At 38.0% G+C, this 11,791-nt stretch overlaps 1 protein-coding gene across 1 annotated transcript; it reads right to left on the reverse strand.

Annotated features, from left to right (window-relative positions):
• Positions 1–2,161: 2,161 nt before the first annotated feature.
• Positions 2,162–11,672, reverse strand: LOC103132488 (cystathionine beta-synthase-like). The gene is made up of 14 exons (XM_007544290.2): positions 10,866–11,672; positions 10,423–10,529; positions 7,540–7,674; positions 7,373–7,452; positions 7,081–7,285; positions 5,808–5,899; positions 5,543–5,659; positions 5,385–5,469; positions 5,192–5,297; positions 4,382–4,453; positions 4,170–4,304; positions 3,871–3,979; positions 3,708–3,792; positions 2,162–2,974 (listed from the first exon to the last, which is right to left on the reverse strand). Exons 1-14 carry the CDS (start codon positions 11,192–11,194, stop codon positions 2,868–2,870), a joined length of 1,764 nt encoding a protein of 587 aa, XP_007544352.1. The 5' UTR covers positions 11,195–11,672; the 3' UTR covers positions 2,162–2,867.
• Positions 11,673–11,791: the final 119 nt, after the last annotated feature.

Genomic DNA, 11,791 nt, shown 5'->3' on the forward strand with positions numbered 1-11,791 from the left:
ACCGAATTTTAATAACAGACAAAAATAACATTTAAAAATACAAAAGCAGTTTTATAATGAGGATTTCCTTTAACCGACTGTTGAAGGTCATGTAAAAGCAACTTTTTACATGACTTATAGGGACCTGGTTGGATGAACAAACTCCTGCTAAGATCAGTAGCTGTTAGCGGTCATTAGCTGTCAGCGATCAGTAGCACTGCTAGAGGATTTTTAACATGCTACGGAGCAGAAAGCTGACATCATTGTTTCTCCCTAAATCCAGTGGGTGGCGCAGGTTGCTACAATCGATAGTAGCCACACTGGCACACCCGCTAGAAGGAAGCAAATGCACCCAGGACAACACTTTCATTCTATTGGCTGAGAGGTTGCCGGGCGACTGTGCCAAAAGGTATTTCAAAGGCAAGCAGAGACAAAGTCTGAGCACGAGGAGAAGTTTTGAGTACAAGCATTTCAAGTTTTGAGAAGAAAGACTTGAAATGCTGGTTTTAGACTGAAAATGTGTGCTCTTGGATTGTAGCAGGAAACTTCCCCCATCCTTTTGGTCGTAAATGGTTTTAACCGTTGTTTGCCTGGTCTGTTTCTACAGACCCATTCGATAATTTAGAATAGCATTGAAAAGTCGATTTGCTTCAGTAACTCTATCACCAAGTGAAACACATCATATACACGCAACCTTAGTTCTCTTAATCATGATGATTTTCCAACTACAGTTCGCAAAAATCGACATTTAAAATTAGAATGTTACATCAGTCCAATAAATAAAACTGTTTTTAAAAACAGAATGGAAAAGTTTAAGATCTGTTTTCAAAAGGTACAAATGAGACTCATCAGGTATATTCTAATTTACTGAATATGACTGCAACAGTTAAATCGTGAACACTAACCCTGACTTAGTGAGGCTTTCTGTCACTGATGCATTTATGGAGAAATCTTGGGAGGCCGGCCACTTCCAGGAAGGTTTATCACTGAGCAGCGAAGCTTTAGGAACCGTTTTGTAACATTTCACAGAACAACGGATGCCAGTGACTTTGCTTTTCTTATGGCCTTGAGGACAAAAGCAAAGATTTAAAGATTATTTTGTCGACTTCTTATTGCCGGACTTTCACTTCTTCTTCACAACAATGTATTTACTGTGTTTCTTTCTTTTAGTCATTACTGTGGGTTCTGCTGGTTGCTTAAAAGCAAACCTCTTATTTGCTGTTTCTGTTCACAAACAGGTTGGTATTAGCACTGTAGCTGAGCTATTTGCTGCAGGAAGTTAGGTAATGAGCAATTTCTTTGAAAAGAGAAACCTTTCTTCTGAACTACCATTGGATGGAAATGGATAGAAAAGGTCAAGGCAAGCAGTTTCTTACCCTCAAAAGGTACTTTTAAAAAACAAAATTATTATGCTCAAAGACCCATGAAGAAGAACTGCCTTCTTTAATGTCTGATTGTCAGGAACAAAGTTGATTCAGGAATCTTGCGGTTTAGTCATACAAAAAAAAAAAAAAAAGACAAAAGAAAAATAGAAAAACAAAGAGATGATTGAATGTGAAACAATAAGTCAACAACTACACACCAAATAAAATCTCCTAATCAACTAATAAGACTTGGGCATGACGCATTTTAAATGGATTATAGTGAGGCCTTGCTTGTTTCCCTCCCGAGGGTCTCTTCAAAGCTTTTCGCATTTGAAAGATGAAATGAGATTATATATATTCAATCTTTTGAGCCACTTTTCTCCCCCAGAGTCACATTAAATCACAGAAAGGCTTTCAGCAGTAATTTGACGAAAATGGAAAACATCTGCTGATTGAATTCACCACAGAAATGACAGAAGTTCAGGGCTCGGTTCATACAAGGAGATGTTTTTAAAACGTCACGCAGGTTTGTCCGTGCTGCTGTCCGTTTCTCTGTGGCGTCACGATGCTGCCCTCTTGTGGTTTAATGAGACACTCCATCCTGCTTCGGGATCCGTGAATGTATGATCAGTTTTTTTTTTTTTTATCAAATCTTTAACCCACAGTGTGCTGTTCACTTGAAAAAGCTTGACTCCAACAAACATTACCTCTAGGTTAAAATAACTAAAAGCAACACATCATGTCATGTTCCAAAGATATTCAAATGAGAAACAAACTCCGTCTGGAAAATTACAGCCTTACTCATGTTCATGTGTTTATTTTTTTACTATATTTAATTAAACTGAAAAATAACAAATTCACACAGAAAATAGCTTAAATGTGCAACAAAATACTTCACACTCAAACACTTCCGTAATTCTCTTGGCTAAAGTTTTACCACCAGATGGCGACATTGAATCTGTGAAGAAAAAAAAACTTAAACATTTTACATGGCAAATAGAGTAAAAGCAAATACAGGAACAAAATTGGAAGGAGGGGCACAATATCTATTTAAACACACGAAACAATGTTCATTAATAATGAAAAAAGTTGAAGAGTGTCTATTTTATCATTAATGTTTTACATATTACAAGATTCAAATCCCATAACTGATCCTGACAGAGATCGCATCAACTTCTTAGCTCATGTAAATACTTTAAATAATCTGTGTATACCTAAACTATATAAAGCAAATCATACTAGAATTATTAATCTGCAATTTTTCTACAAACTTTTTATAAATGTAACATAAAACTGAAGTGTAGAAAGTTTGCTTATCGATCATATTCTAACCACTGAATGTTTTTAAGGTATTTACATCTACTGCAATATTGAAAAACAAAACAAAGTGACTAAAAGAAGCATAATTACTCACAATATTTTATTTTATCAAGCTGGCTTTTTTTTTTTTTTAAACGCCCTAATTAAGGAGGTGAAAACCTCCAAACACCTCGCTGTTTGACTGCATGACGGCGAACAGGAGGATTATGGGTGATTCTGTCCCTCATGTGTGGCGATGAAGTTCAGGAGGTCGATCGCCGTTGCAACACCAAACCCGATCTGCCTCGGACAAACCGAACCCGCCGCATCGTCTGGACAGAAACAGAAACGTCCCACTGGTTATACTGGTTCAACACAAAGAAATCCTTGTGAAACTGGAAAAAGAGTAAAAAGGTATCCGACTTTCTTTTTATGAAAGTAAAATTCCGTCATAAAATCTCTTTCTGCGAAACATTAAAATGTGATTTGCAGGTAGACCAAAGATTATACATACACCGGGCAGTTTTATATTTAAAAAGTACAAATTATTTTCATTCAACCAAGGACTTTGTTTCTGACAGGAAATAAGGCAAGCAACAATCAAAAGATTTTACAGAAAACAACACAAAAGGAGAATTAATTAAAAAAACAAAACAGTTTTTATCTTTTAGAGAAAAAAAAAAGTTTGAAAGTCAAACTTGGATTCTGTTTCACTTCAGTCAAATGGAAACATGTGGGTCAAATTACAGTGTTACTTTCAACCTAATGCTTTTACTGACCTTAAGCAAATTATAATTATTTTATTTTAAACAGTTAAAATGATAACAGATTATCAAATAATCAAAAATATGCATCTATTCCAAAGCATTTCCACTTATAGGCAATGATGATTTTAAACACCCAAAAAGCACATTTTGGACAAATTTATTTTCACAAAGTTGCAAAGGTTTAGTATTTGCAGAATTTATGTAGAAAACATACAGCAGTCGTACCAATAAGTGGACACAAAGCAGTGAATTAACTAAACATGCTTGTTTGTTTCAGAACAACTAAAAATATTCTTACTCTGGGTCTGATCATCCACCACCAGGGCAAAGTTTTGGGTTTTGAGGATGCAGGATAACTTCCCCAGGTTGTCCGTCAGGTGCACCTAAAAGCAAACATGTTGCAATAAACACGGCAGCCATCCGTGTTGCAGAGGATTTAGTGTCTCCACCACCAGACTGACCTGTCTGAAGTCCTGGAAGAGCACCATGCTGACTGGATCTGATAGTTTGACTTTTCCATCCTGCACACTGGAAAGAATGGTTCCCAGAGTGACCATGCCCAGGATCTCACTGCAGAACCACACGAATCAAGAAATATTCAAATGAAATACTCTCTTCTTTTCTTTTCTTGAAAAGAAGAATCAAGTTGGAGACGGTTTCATAAAAGACACAACTGTGTGCTATTAAAAGATGAAACACACTAAGATTTAATACAATCTGATAAAATGATTCCAGTCAAATAAACTCTGAAGAGCATTACCCAGATTCACTGACGACTGGCGCCTGGTCGAAAGCCTTCTCTTTCAGGACCTTGATGACTTTTTGGCAGGACAGGAATGGAGCGAAGGTGAGCGGAGCGGAGAGGTGTAAACTGTGGACTGTCTTGTTCCACCACCTTCAGCGGAAACATGTTAAAACATCCAGCTGTCACGTCGTACCCAAACGGGAGAGATTTAGTTTTCTCACTCTTACCAGGGTTTGATCTCATTCGGACTCTCCAGGAAACCTTTCTCACACATCCACTGATCGCACAGGAACTTCGACCTGGAGATTGAATCCTGCAGGTATTTGTTTTTCTCTCTCATTGTAATAAACTAAAAGTTTAGTATTTACCAGACAGTAGATTGAACCACATTCATCATCATGATCCAGTTTATCCCACAAAACGTCTCATCGTCTTTTTTTATTCTACTTTACTAATTTGTGCCTTACGGTAAATCGTAAATTACCACCTTAACATGGAAAATGTATTTTCTTATTATTAGTAGTACACATTTTTGCAATAAATACAGCCTCGATGGACCAATTAAATATTAAAGTGTGTATTGTAAGTTAAAAGAAAAGACGATATCATCAGGACTAAACAAACTTAAACTTAACTTAAACTTTGAACTGTTCTCTTACTTTGTAAAGCCTTACAAAATGATGGGAAATACCAAAATGTTGAGCATTTATTCTTAGCTCTGAATGGAAACAAAACCTTTAGTGACATCTGGTGGCAAAGATTGCAACTAATAAAGGCTTCCTGGCTCATTACTGTTTCTCATCCGTGTCAAATACTGTGAGAGTTTGAAGATTGAAAGAGCTTCAAAGCCAGAATCAAATTTAAAATGTTTAGATATATTCTTGGCACAAAACCACTCTAAAAATAAACGATTAGAACCTTAAAAATACAGATGTGAATTAATATTCACTTTATCTCTGGTCAAACAGACGGCGGGAGGTGATAATGGAAGTCTTATTTCTGAGTATTGGTTATTATAACGTTCTTTATTCTCTTACATGTAGTTGCGGACCGAGTCTGGCAGGATGACCACGCAGCGCTGTCCCTCCTCCAGCTGCTGAGCCATTTTCACTGCTGCCGCCATCGCTGAGCCAGAACTCCCACCTGGATCATCAACAAATTTAATGCAAAGCAACACTAAAAGTCTTTTAAAAAACTAACATGCTAAGCTGAGCAGAGGTCCAAGCTCACCACAGAGGAGGCCTTCCTCTCTTATTAGTTTGCGTGCCATGTTAAATGTTTCCCTATCGCTCGCTTTGTACCACTGGTGGACAAGCTGGAGGGTTGATGAAGAGAAAAATGAAGTAGCTGAAAACTAATTACATTTCCAAATTCACACCAACACTCACAGATCTGTCCAACACCGTGGGGATGAAGTCATATCCAATGCCCTCAACCTCGAAATGACCACTTTGATGCTCTTCTGAGTGAACCAGCATAGAGCCCTCAGGATCAACACCGATGATCTGCAAACAAATTACAAAGGAAGCACTTACAGACATGTAAAAGGTGTGTTTCCTGGGGAAAATGCTTTATTTTTGTTGTTAACTAACATAAAATCAAAGCAGCGTTCCTTGGTAAATCATTATTGAGTGGGTTTAATGTAGATCTTGCCTTGACATTGGGGCATTTCTCCTTCAGCTTTCGAGCTACGCCTGTGAGCGTACCACCGGTCCCTGCTCCAGCTACAACCATGTCCAGTTTACCTGAAAGGAAAATCACATTTCTCTCTAAGTAATTAATTATCTTTTTTTTTTTTTAAATTCATGTTAAAAAATCTGCAGGGTTTAGAATTTTTGTTAATCTGTGATTTATATTTGGTGTTAGCTTGTTTAAAAGCTAGTCCTTCTTTTCTTCTGTTCTTTTCACACACTGCATGGAGGATGCTACTGTAGGTCAACATGCTAACCTAGGCTAGCATATTGTCTACCATTTTGACTACGCTAAAGCTAGCTTCAGTTTTTTAGGTCATTTTAGCGTATAAATTGCTGGTGGGATTTCTGCATTGACTGTAAGTTTTCACTCCTCTACAGTTTTTATTTGTGTTTTGGAGGCTTTTTCTTTATTCAGCTGCTTCTGCCTGTTTCTTTCTGAAAGTCTTGCAGTTGACCTCAAATGCTTCTTCAATTTTCACTAAAATTATTCAGCATTCACGCCGCATTTTCACAGGAAATGCACGTTTTTCTAGTTTGATTCATTATCTATAACAGTGAATTCAACAAATGAATTTCAGTAGAAGAAAATACTCAAGTTCAAGAAATGCATTACGTTTTTAAACATATTAAAACTAGTTGGCTTAAGCAACAACAAACTAGTCATATTTTCTTAATTTATCAAAATGTCATTTATGAGTTTAAGTTGAGAAGAACGGATTCAAATTTAAGGAAATTGATCATAAAATTTATGGACATAGTTTCTAAACATAGGCCTACTAACCAATTTTTAAAACTAGCAATTTAAAGACACAAACATGTTTAGTCTGTTAGATCCTGCTAATAAGAACAGGCTAAAATCTTAGTTAGAAAAAGTGAAAAGCTGGTAGAAACATACCCTTTTATTTATTTTTTATATATATATATATATATATATATATATATATATATATATATATATATATATACTGCTTTCTGATAAGATCCCACAAAAGTATTTGAACCCTGAACATGTAACTTTGTTAGACCTAAAAAGATCATTTCAGTTGTGTGTCTGCTGCATTTATTCTGAAATTGACTGGACAAATAAAGTCATTAAATGTTCCATAATGTTAGAAGAGTAAATGAAACAGCTCCATGTAGTTTACAGAACTGGAAATCTGCAGACCTTTCGGTACACTGTTATGTGCACAGTTCACTATAAACATATTTCATACTAAAATGAAAAAAAAAACCTTCACACTGCTCCAGTATCTCCTCAGCTGTTGTGTCGTAGTGAGCCAGGGGGTTACTGGCATTACGATACTGGTCCAGGACGTGCGAGTTGGGAATCTCGCTCTTTAGTCTCCAAGCTGTGCGAATGTGAGACTCCGGCGAGTCAAAAGCTGCAGATGAAGGAGTGCGAACAATTTCTGCCCCGAGAGCCTTCAGCACATCTACCTACAACACAGGGGAAGATCAGCTGCATGCGCTGAGCGACAGTCTGATAAAAAAAAAAATGACTTAATGCAGGAAGCAGCACTTTACTTTCTCCATACTCATCTTCTCAGGCATCACGATGATGCAGCGGTAGCCTTTCACAGCCGCTATGAGAGCAAGTCCGATTCCTAGAAGTAGACGAAACTGGTGCTTTGCAGTGGCCGGCACACATTAAGTAATACAATCCCAGGTAGGTGAAAGACTTGTTGAAGTACCTGTGTTACCGGAGGTGGGCTCAATGATTGTGTCCCCTGGTCTGAGGATCCCGGCTTCCTCGGCGTCTTCCACCATCCGCATTGTGATTCTGTCTTTAATGCTGCCTCCTGCGTTGAAATACTCACACTTGGCAACTGAACCAGGAGACATAAAAATGAAATAATAATGAGAAACATTTGGTGTAATTTTCACTTTTTTTTTAAAAAAACAACAAAATATTAAAGAAGTAGGAATGTGAAGCTGATGCGTCAACGCTGTGATTTCCTTATTTCTAAGACATACCAGAAATTCGCAGGGTTCAACGTTGGTTGTTACAAGAGTTCAACTAAAAATGTTGTTTTTAAAGGTGAAAATAAAACAGTTTTTATTTTTTAGGAGGCATTGAAATAAAGCTGTGTGAACAGTTAAGAGAAGGGGTAAAATAAATCCATGGATTTTGATTAACCTTTTAATGAGAAACAGATTAAAAGTTAAAATTTGTGATGCTGTTCTTTAATGTGTATTTTGGGTTTTTATGCATTTTGTGTTTTTAATGCATATTACTTCCATTACCTGTCTTTTTTCTGTAATGAAATTTAAATAACTCTGTAATAAGTTGCTATGTAAATAAACTGTCTTGCCTTATTGACCCAAATAAATCCCACTTGGAAAAGTTGCTAAGATATTTACTTTTTATTCCACCAAATATTGATTTCTGAACTCTTCCTGAGTTAAAACATTAGTGTTGATGTATCTATGAATATTAACTTGTTTTCTTAACATTATGTGAGGTCTGAGAGCCAGTAGTTCACAGAATAAAAAAAACAATCTTCATTTTACTCAGACATATTCCTATAAAATGTAAAATCAGAGAAACTGATCATTTCAAGTGGTCTCTTAACTTTTTCCAGAGCTGCACATTTTCTTTTGTTTTAGCTCAGCATTTAACTGTCTCTTTTAGTTTCCTCCCCAAGGCTCCACGCATCAGCGCAGAGAGAGCTAATTAAAGAACAGCTTAATCTTCAAATCTAAATTTTTCACTTGAGGTTTGGTTGTGGCATCAACAAAGGCCGACAGATAACCCGGCAGGACATCTCCGTTTGGTAAATATCACGCTCCCTCAAGCTGCTGCACGCACCAGCCAACTGCAATCTTCCTGAAAAGCACAAATTCGGGGTCAGATGCAGCGAAGCATCCAGTGCATGTGTATGTAATTATAATTGGTCTGCAGCCCTTCCGTTCAGTCAACAGAGCATTGTAAAGGGACGGAAAGCAGATAATGCCTATATTGTTCTGCTCATTTTCTTTTGGAGGAGGGTTTTTATTCTGGGTTACATATTGCTGGGGCTCTCAGCTCACATGACTGCATTCAAGCTGCAGAGGGACTCCAGTGTGAGTCCAAAAACTACAACTTTTGTTAGTATGCAGACAAACTCCAACACCGCGAGAATCTACTTGAATCTCGAGAGCTGTTGAATGTCGCCCGAGCAGCTGGGGCCTCTAATATAACGATGACCCAACAATGTCATTACGACTAGTATGCGACAGATGAGATAAGCTTTGATTCAATCTTCATACAGAAATATACAGCTTCATGTCTAACAGTTCTTTCTCACTCGTCTTGTGTTGTTTCGTGAACTTAATTAAAAATACGAGCAGCTGTTTGTAAGGCAAGGACATTTATTTTAATTGGTCTCAAAAGGCAGCAAACAAATATTCTTAATATGAAGCTCTTTTACCTGTTTCTTGCGCCACATGTCTCAAACAGATGGGATTAAGACAGCATATAGATTTGAAATGGAAGAAAAAGCTACATGGTTTACTTTTTTTTTTTTTTTAATTGTGCCATCCATCCGCATTTAATTCTTTGCAGATCCACTTCTCATTGCAACTACAGCTTTAAGTCTTTTGGAACGTGTCATTCTCATCTCTGAGGCCAGAAGGTTTGGTACAGAGCACCTGCGTCCACGTGTTTCTGAGCTAAACATGTCTTAGTGATCCCACCTGAGCCGTGGATTTCTGCAGCTGCTCCAGACTTACCACAGGCCTCAACATGCTGTTTGATCACTTATCAAACCTCAGTCCTTATATAGTTGTTATAAAGAGGGTGGGTTGGAATGCACACCAAACCTTTTAGGTTTTTATTCACTAAAAACTGGGAAAAACTCGCATCGTTTATTTTCCTTTTCACACTTTTAAGGTATTGTGTGTTGGTTGGTTTATCACATAAAATCCTCAGTGAAGATTATTGTTTGTAAAGTTCAAGGAGGGGTGAAAACATTTGCAAGGTGATATAAAATCTTCCCCTTTTCAGCAAATCGTGAGGCAGCAGAGGAGATTCTCTACCAGGCATCCTGAATGTTTTCAGGTTTCACGTTGCGTTTTTGCTTGTGGGTGTTTTTCTCCGTTGGCTCAAGAAACAAAGAGCCTTTCATTTTCACCTTTCTCTCCGATGGACCCGACTGCCTCTTTAAACAAAACCCCACCAGTACCAGCACCCAGTTTTAAGGCCATGAGGTGTGTGATACTGGATGTGTAAGAGGTAAGCAGGAAGCTCACAGGATGACTGCGTTGTCAGCAACTCCAAAAGCACCTCTTCCGCCTTCATGCATTGTTTTAACGTCGGACTGACTCTGAAAGGTGCGCAGGTAAAACTCAGTGGTGATTTTCAAAAGGTTGGTGAAGAAACTTGGGTTGTCTTTTGCTGTGAAATGGAGCATTTCCCCCTCAGTTATCATGATAAACTTTAATAGAATCTAAAGTATTTTGACTTTACTGGATTAGTCGTTCTTTTTTTGCTGGTTTAAGTTTCTCTCTGCCATCCTCCCAATCTTTAGCGGTCCTCTAAAACCTGTTCCAGAAGCTGATCTGACTCCTGTGCGGTTGTGTCATGTTGCACTCACACATTTCACACTTTAACCCAAACTCCTTTGGGATTTTGTTCAGGCGGACCAGAGGTGTGTGTCCAATGTGTCCGAGGATGTTGGGGAGGATTCTTGGTGGCTTGATGCTGCAGCGAACAGAAGACAAGTGACTCTATTAACAATGTCGACAAACAGTTTTCATCACAAACAGGAGTTGCAAGAGTGTAAGAGCATCACCTAAAACAACAGCTTTCAAATTTATCAGTAATGTTTTATATCATTGTCTTCTTCTTCGTGAAAATATGAACTTATATCATGGATCAAATAAGGACTTCTGCACAGTACACCAGACAAAACAAGACAAGAATGTGGCTTTATTGTCACACCTTTGTGTTTTATTCCCGACACCTTCAAAAAAGACAAAAAAAAAAGTGAATGGTCTTCTCTTTAACAGGTTGTTTTGGTTTTGGTGTGACTCTTACCGTGGCGGCTGGCTGTGAGGGGACTCTGACATCGGCGCGCCCGGCCTCCAGCTGCATCTGCTGGGTAAATCAGGACGAATCCACTTCATCTGAGCAGCCGTCTCTTCTGCCTTTTCCTCTTTCGCACCATTTTCTTCACACGTTTGGTGGGTTTTGTCCTCCTCGTCGATGCGGCTGTCTCCTCTGAACGCAGACGACTTCTGCGCAGCGGGGAAGATTTCCACAACTCCGTCCACGGGACACTTCTTCTCTGCGTACGGCAGGTTTCCTTCGTCTGCGCACGGAGTTTGAGCATCTTTCAAGCATTTGCTTCCAGACACAGAAGGCATGGCTCACCTGCAGCAGAACGTTGCTTTAAACTTTAAACAGAGAAGCTTTAAAATGCAGCAGACGCGCTTGGATCAATTTATACAGTCAGATTGTTTTGTGTCCAAATTAAATAAGCTCTGTTCTGCACCAACTTACTGCTCCCATCATTTGCTTTTCTGCATATGTCAAAGAAATGTTCCATAAAGATCACAAGGGGAAAAAACACTTGTTTTTATGCCTTATTGGGCTTTATACGCTACAAAAATATCTAGGTATTTTATCTATTGGAAACATTCTTATGTCATGTTTTAGCAGTGTGCAACTCCTCTTTATGATTTGTCTTGTTCTGCATTTGCTAGAAGAACAAGTCCTTCAGTTCTTGTTCTGCTGACAAATGCATTTTTCAGCAAGCCGCCGATAGAGGAAAGCTTTATTACCAATCAAAAGATTTATTTATAAAAGACATTTTCCTGATACACAGAAATATTCAGCCATTTCCTCCTGCTTCGGTTTTCTTTGTCAGAAATATCTGACTCCTAATAAAATTTGACCCCATTTCTTATTGAAAAGTTAAAAAATATATACATTTCATTCACATACATTTCATTCACATACAT

The sequence above is a fragment of the Poecilia formosa genome, unplaced genomic scaffold, assembly GCF_000485575.1.
Source record: "Poecilia formosa unplaced genomic scaffold, Poecilia_formosa-5.1.2 Scaffold1082, whole genome shotgun sequence".
NCBI classification, from domain to species: domain Eukaryota; kingdom Metazoa; phylum Chordata; class Actinopteri; order Cyprinodontiformes; family Poeciliidae; genus Poecilia; species Poecilia formosa.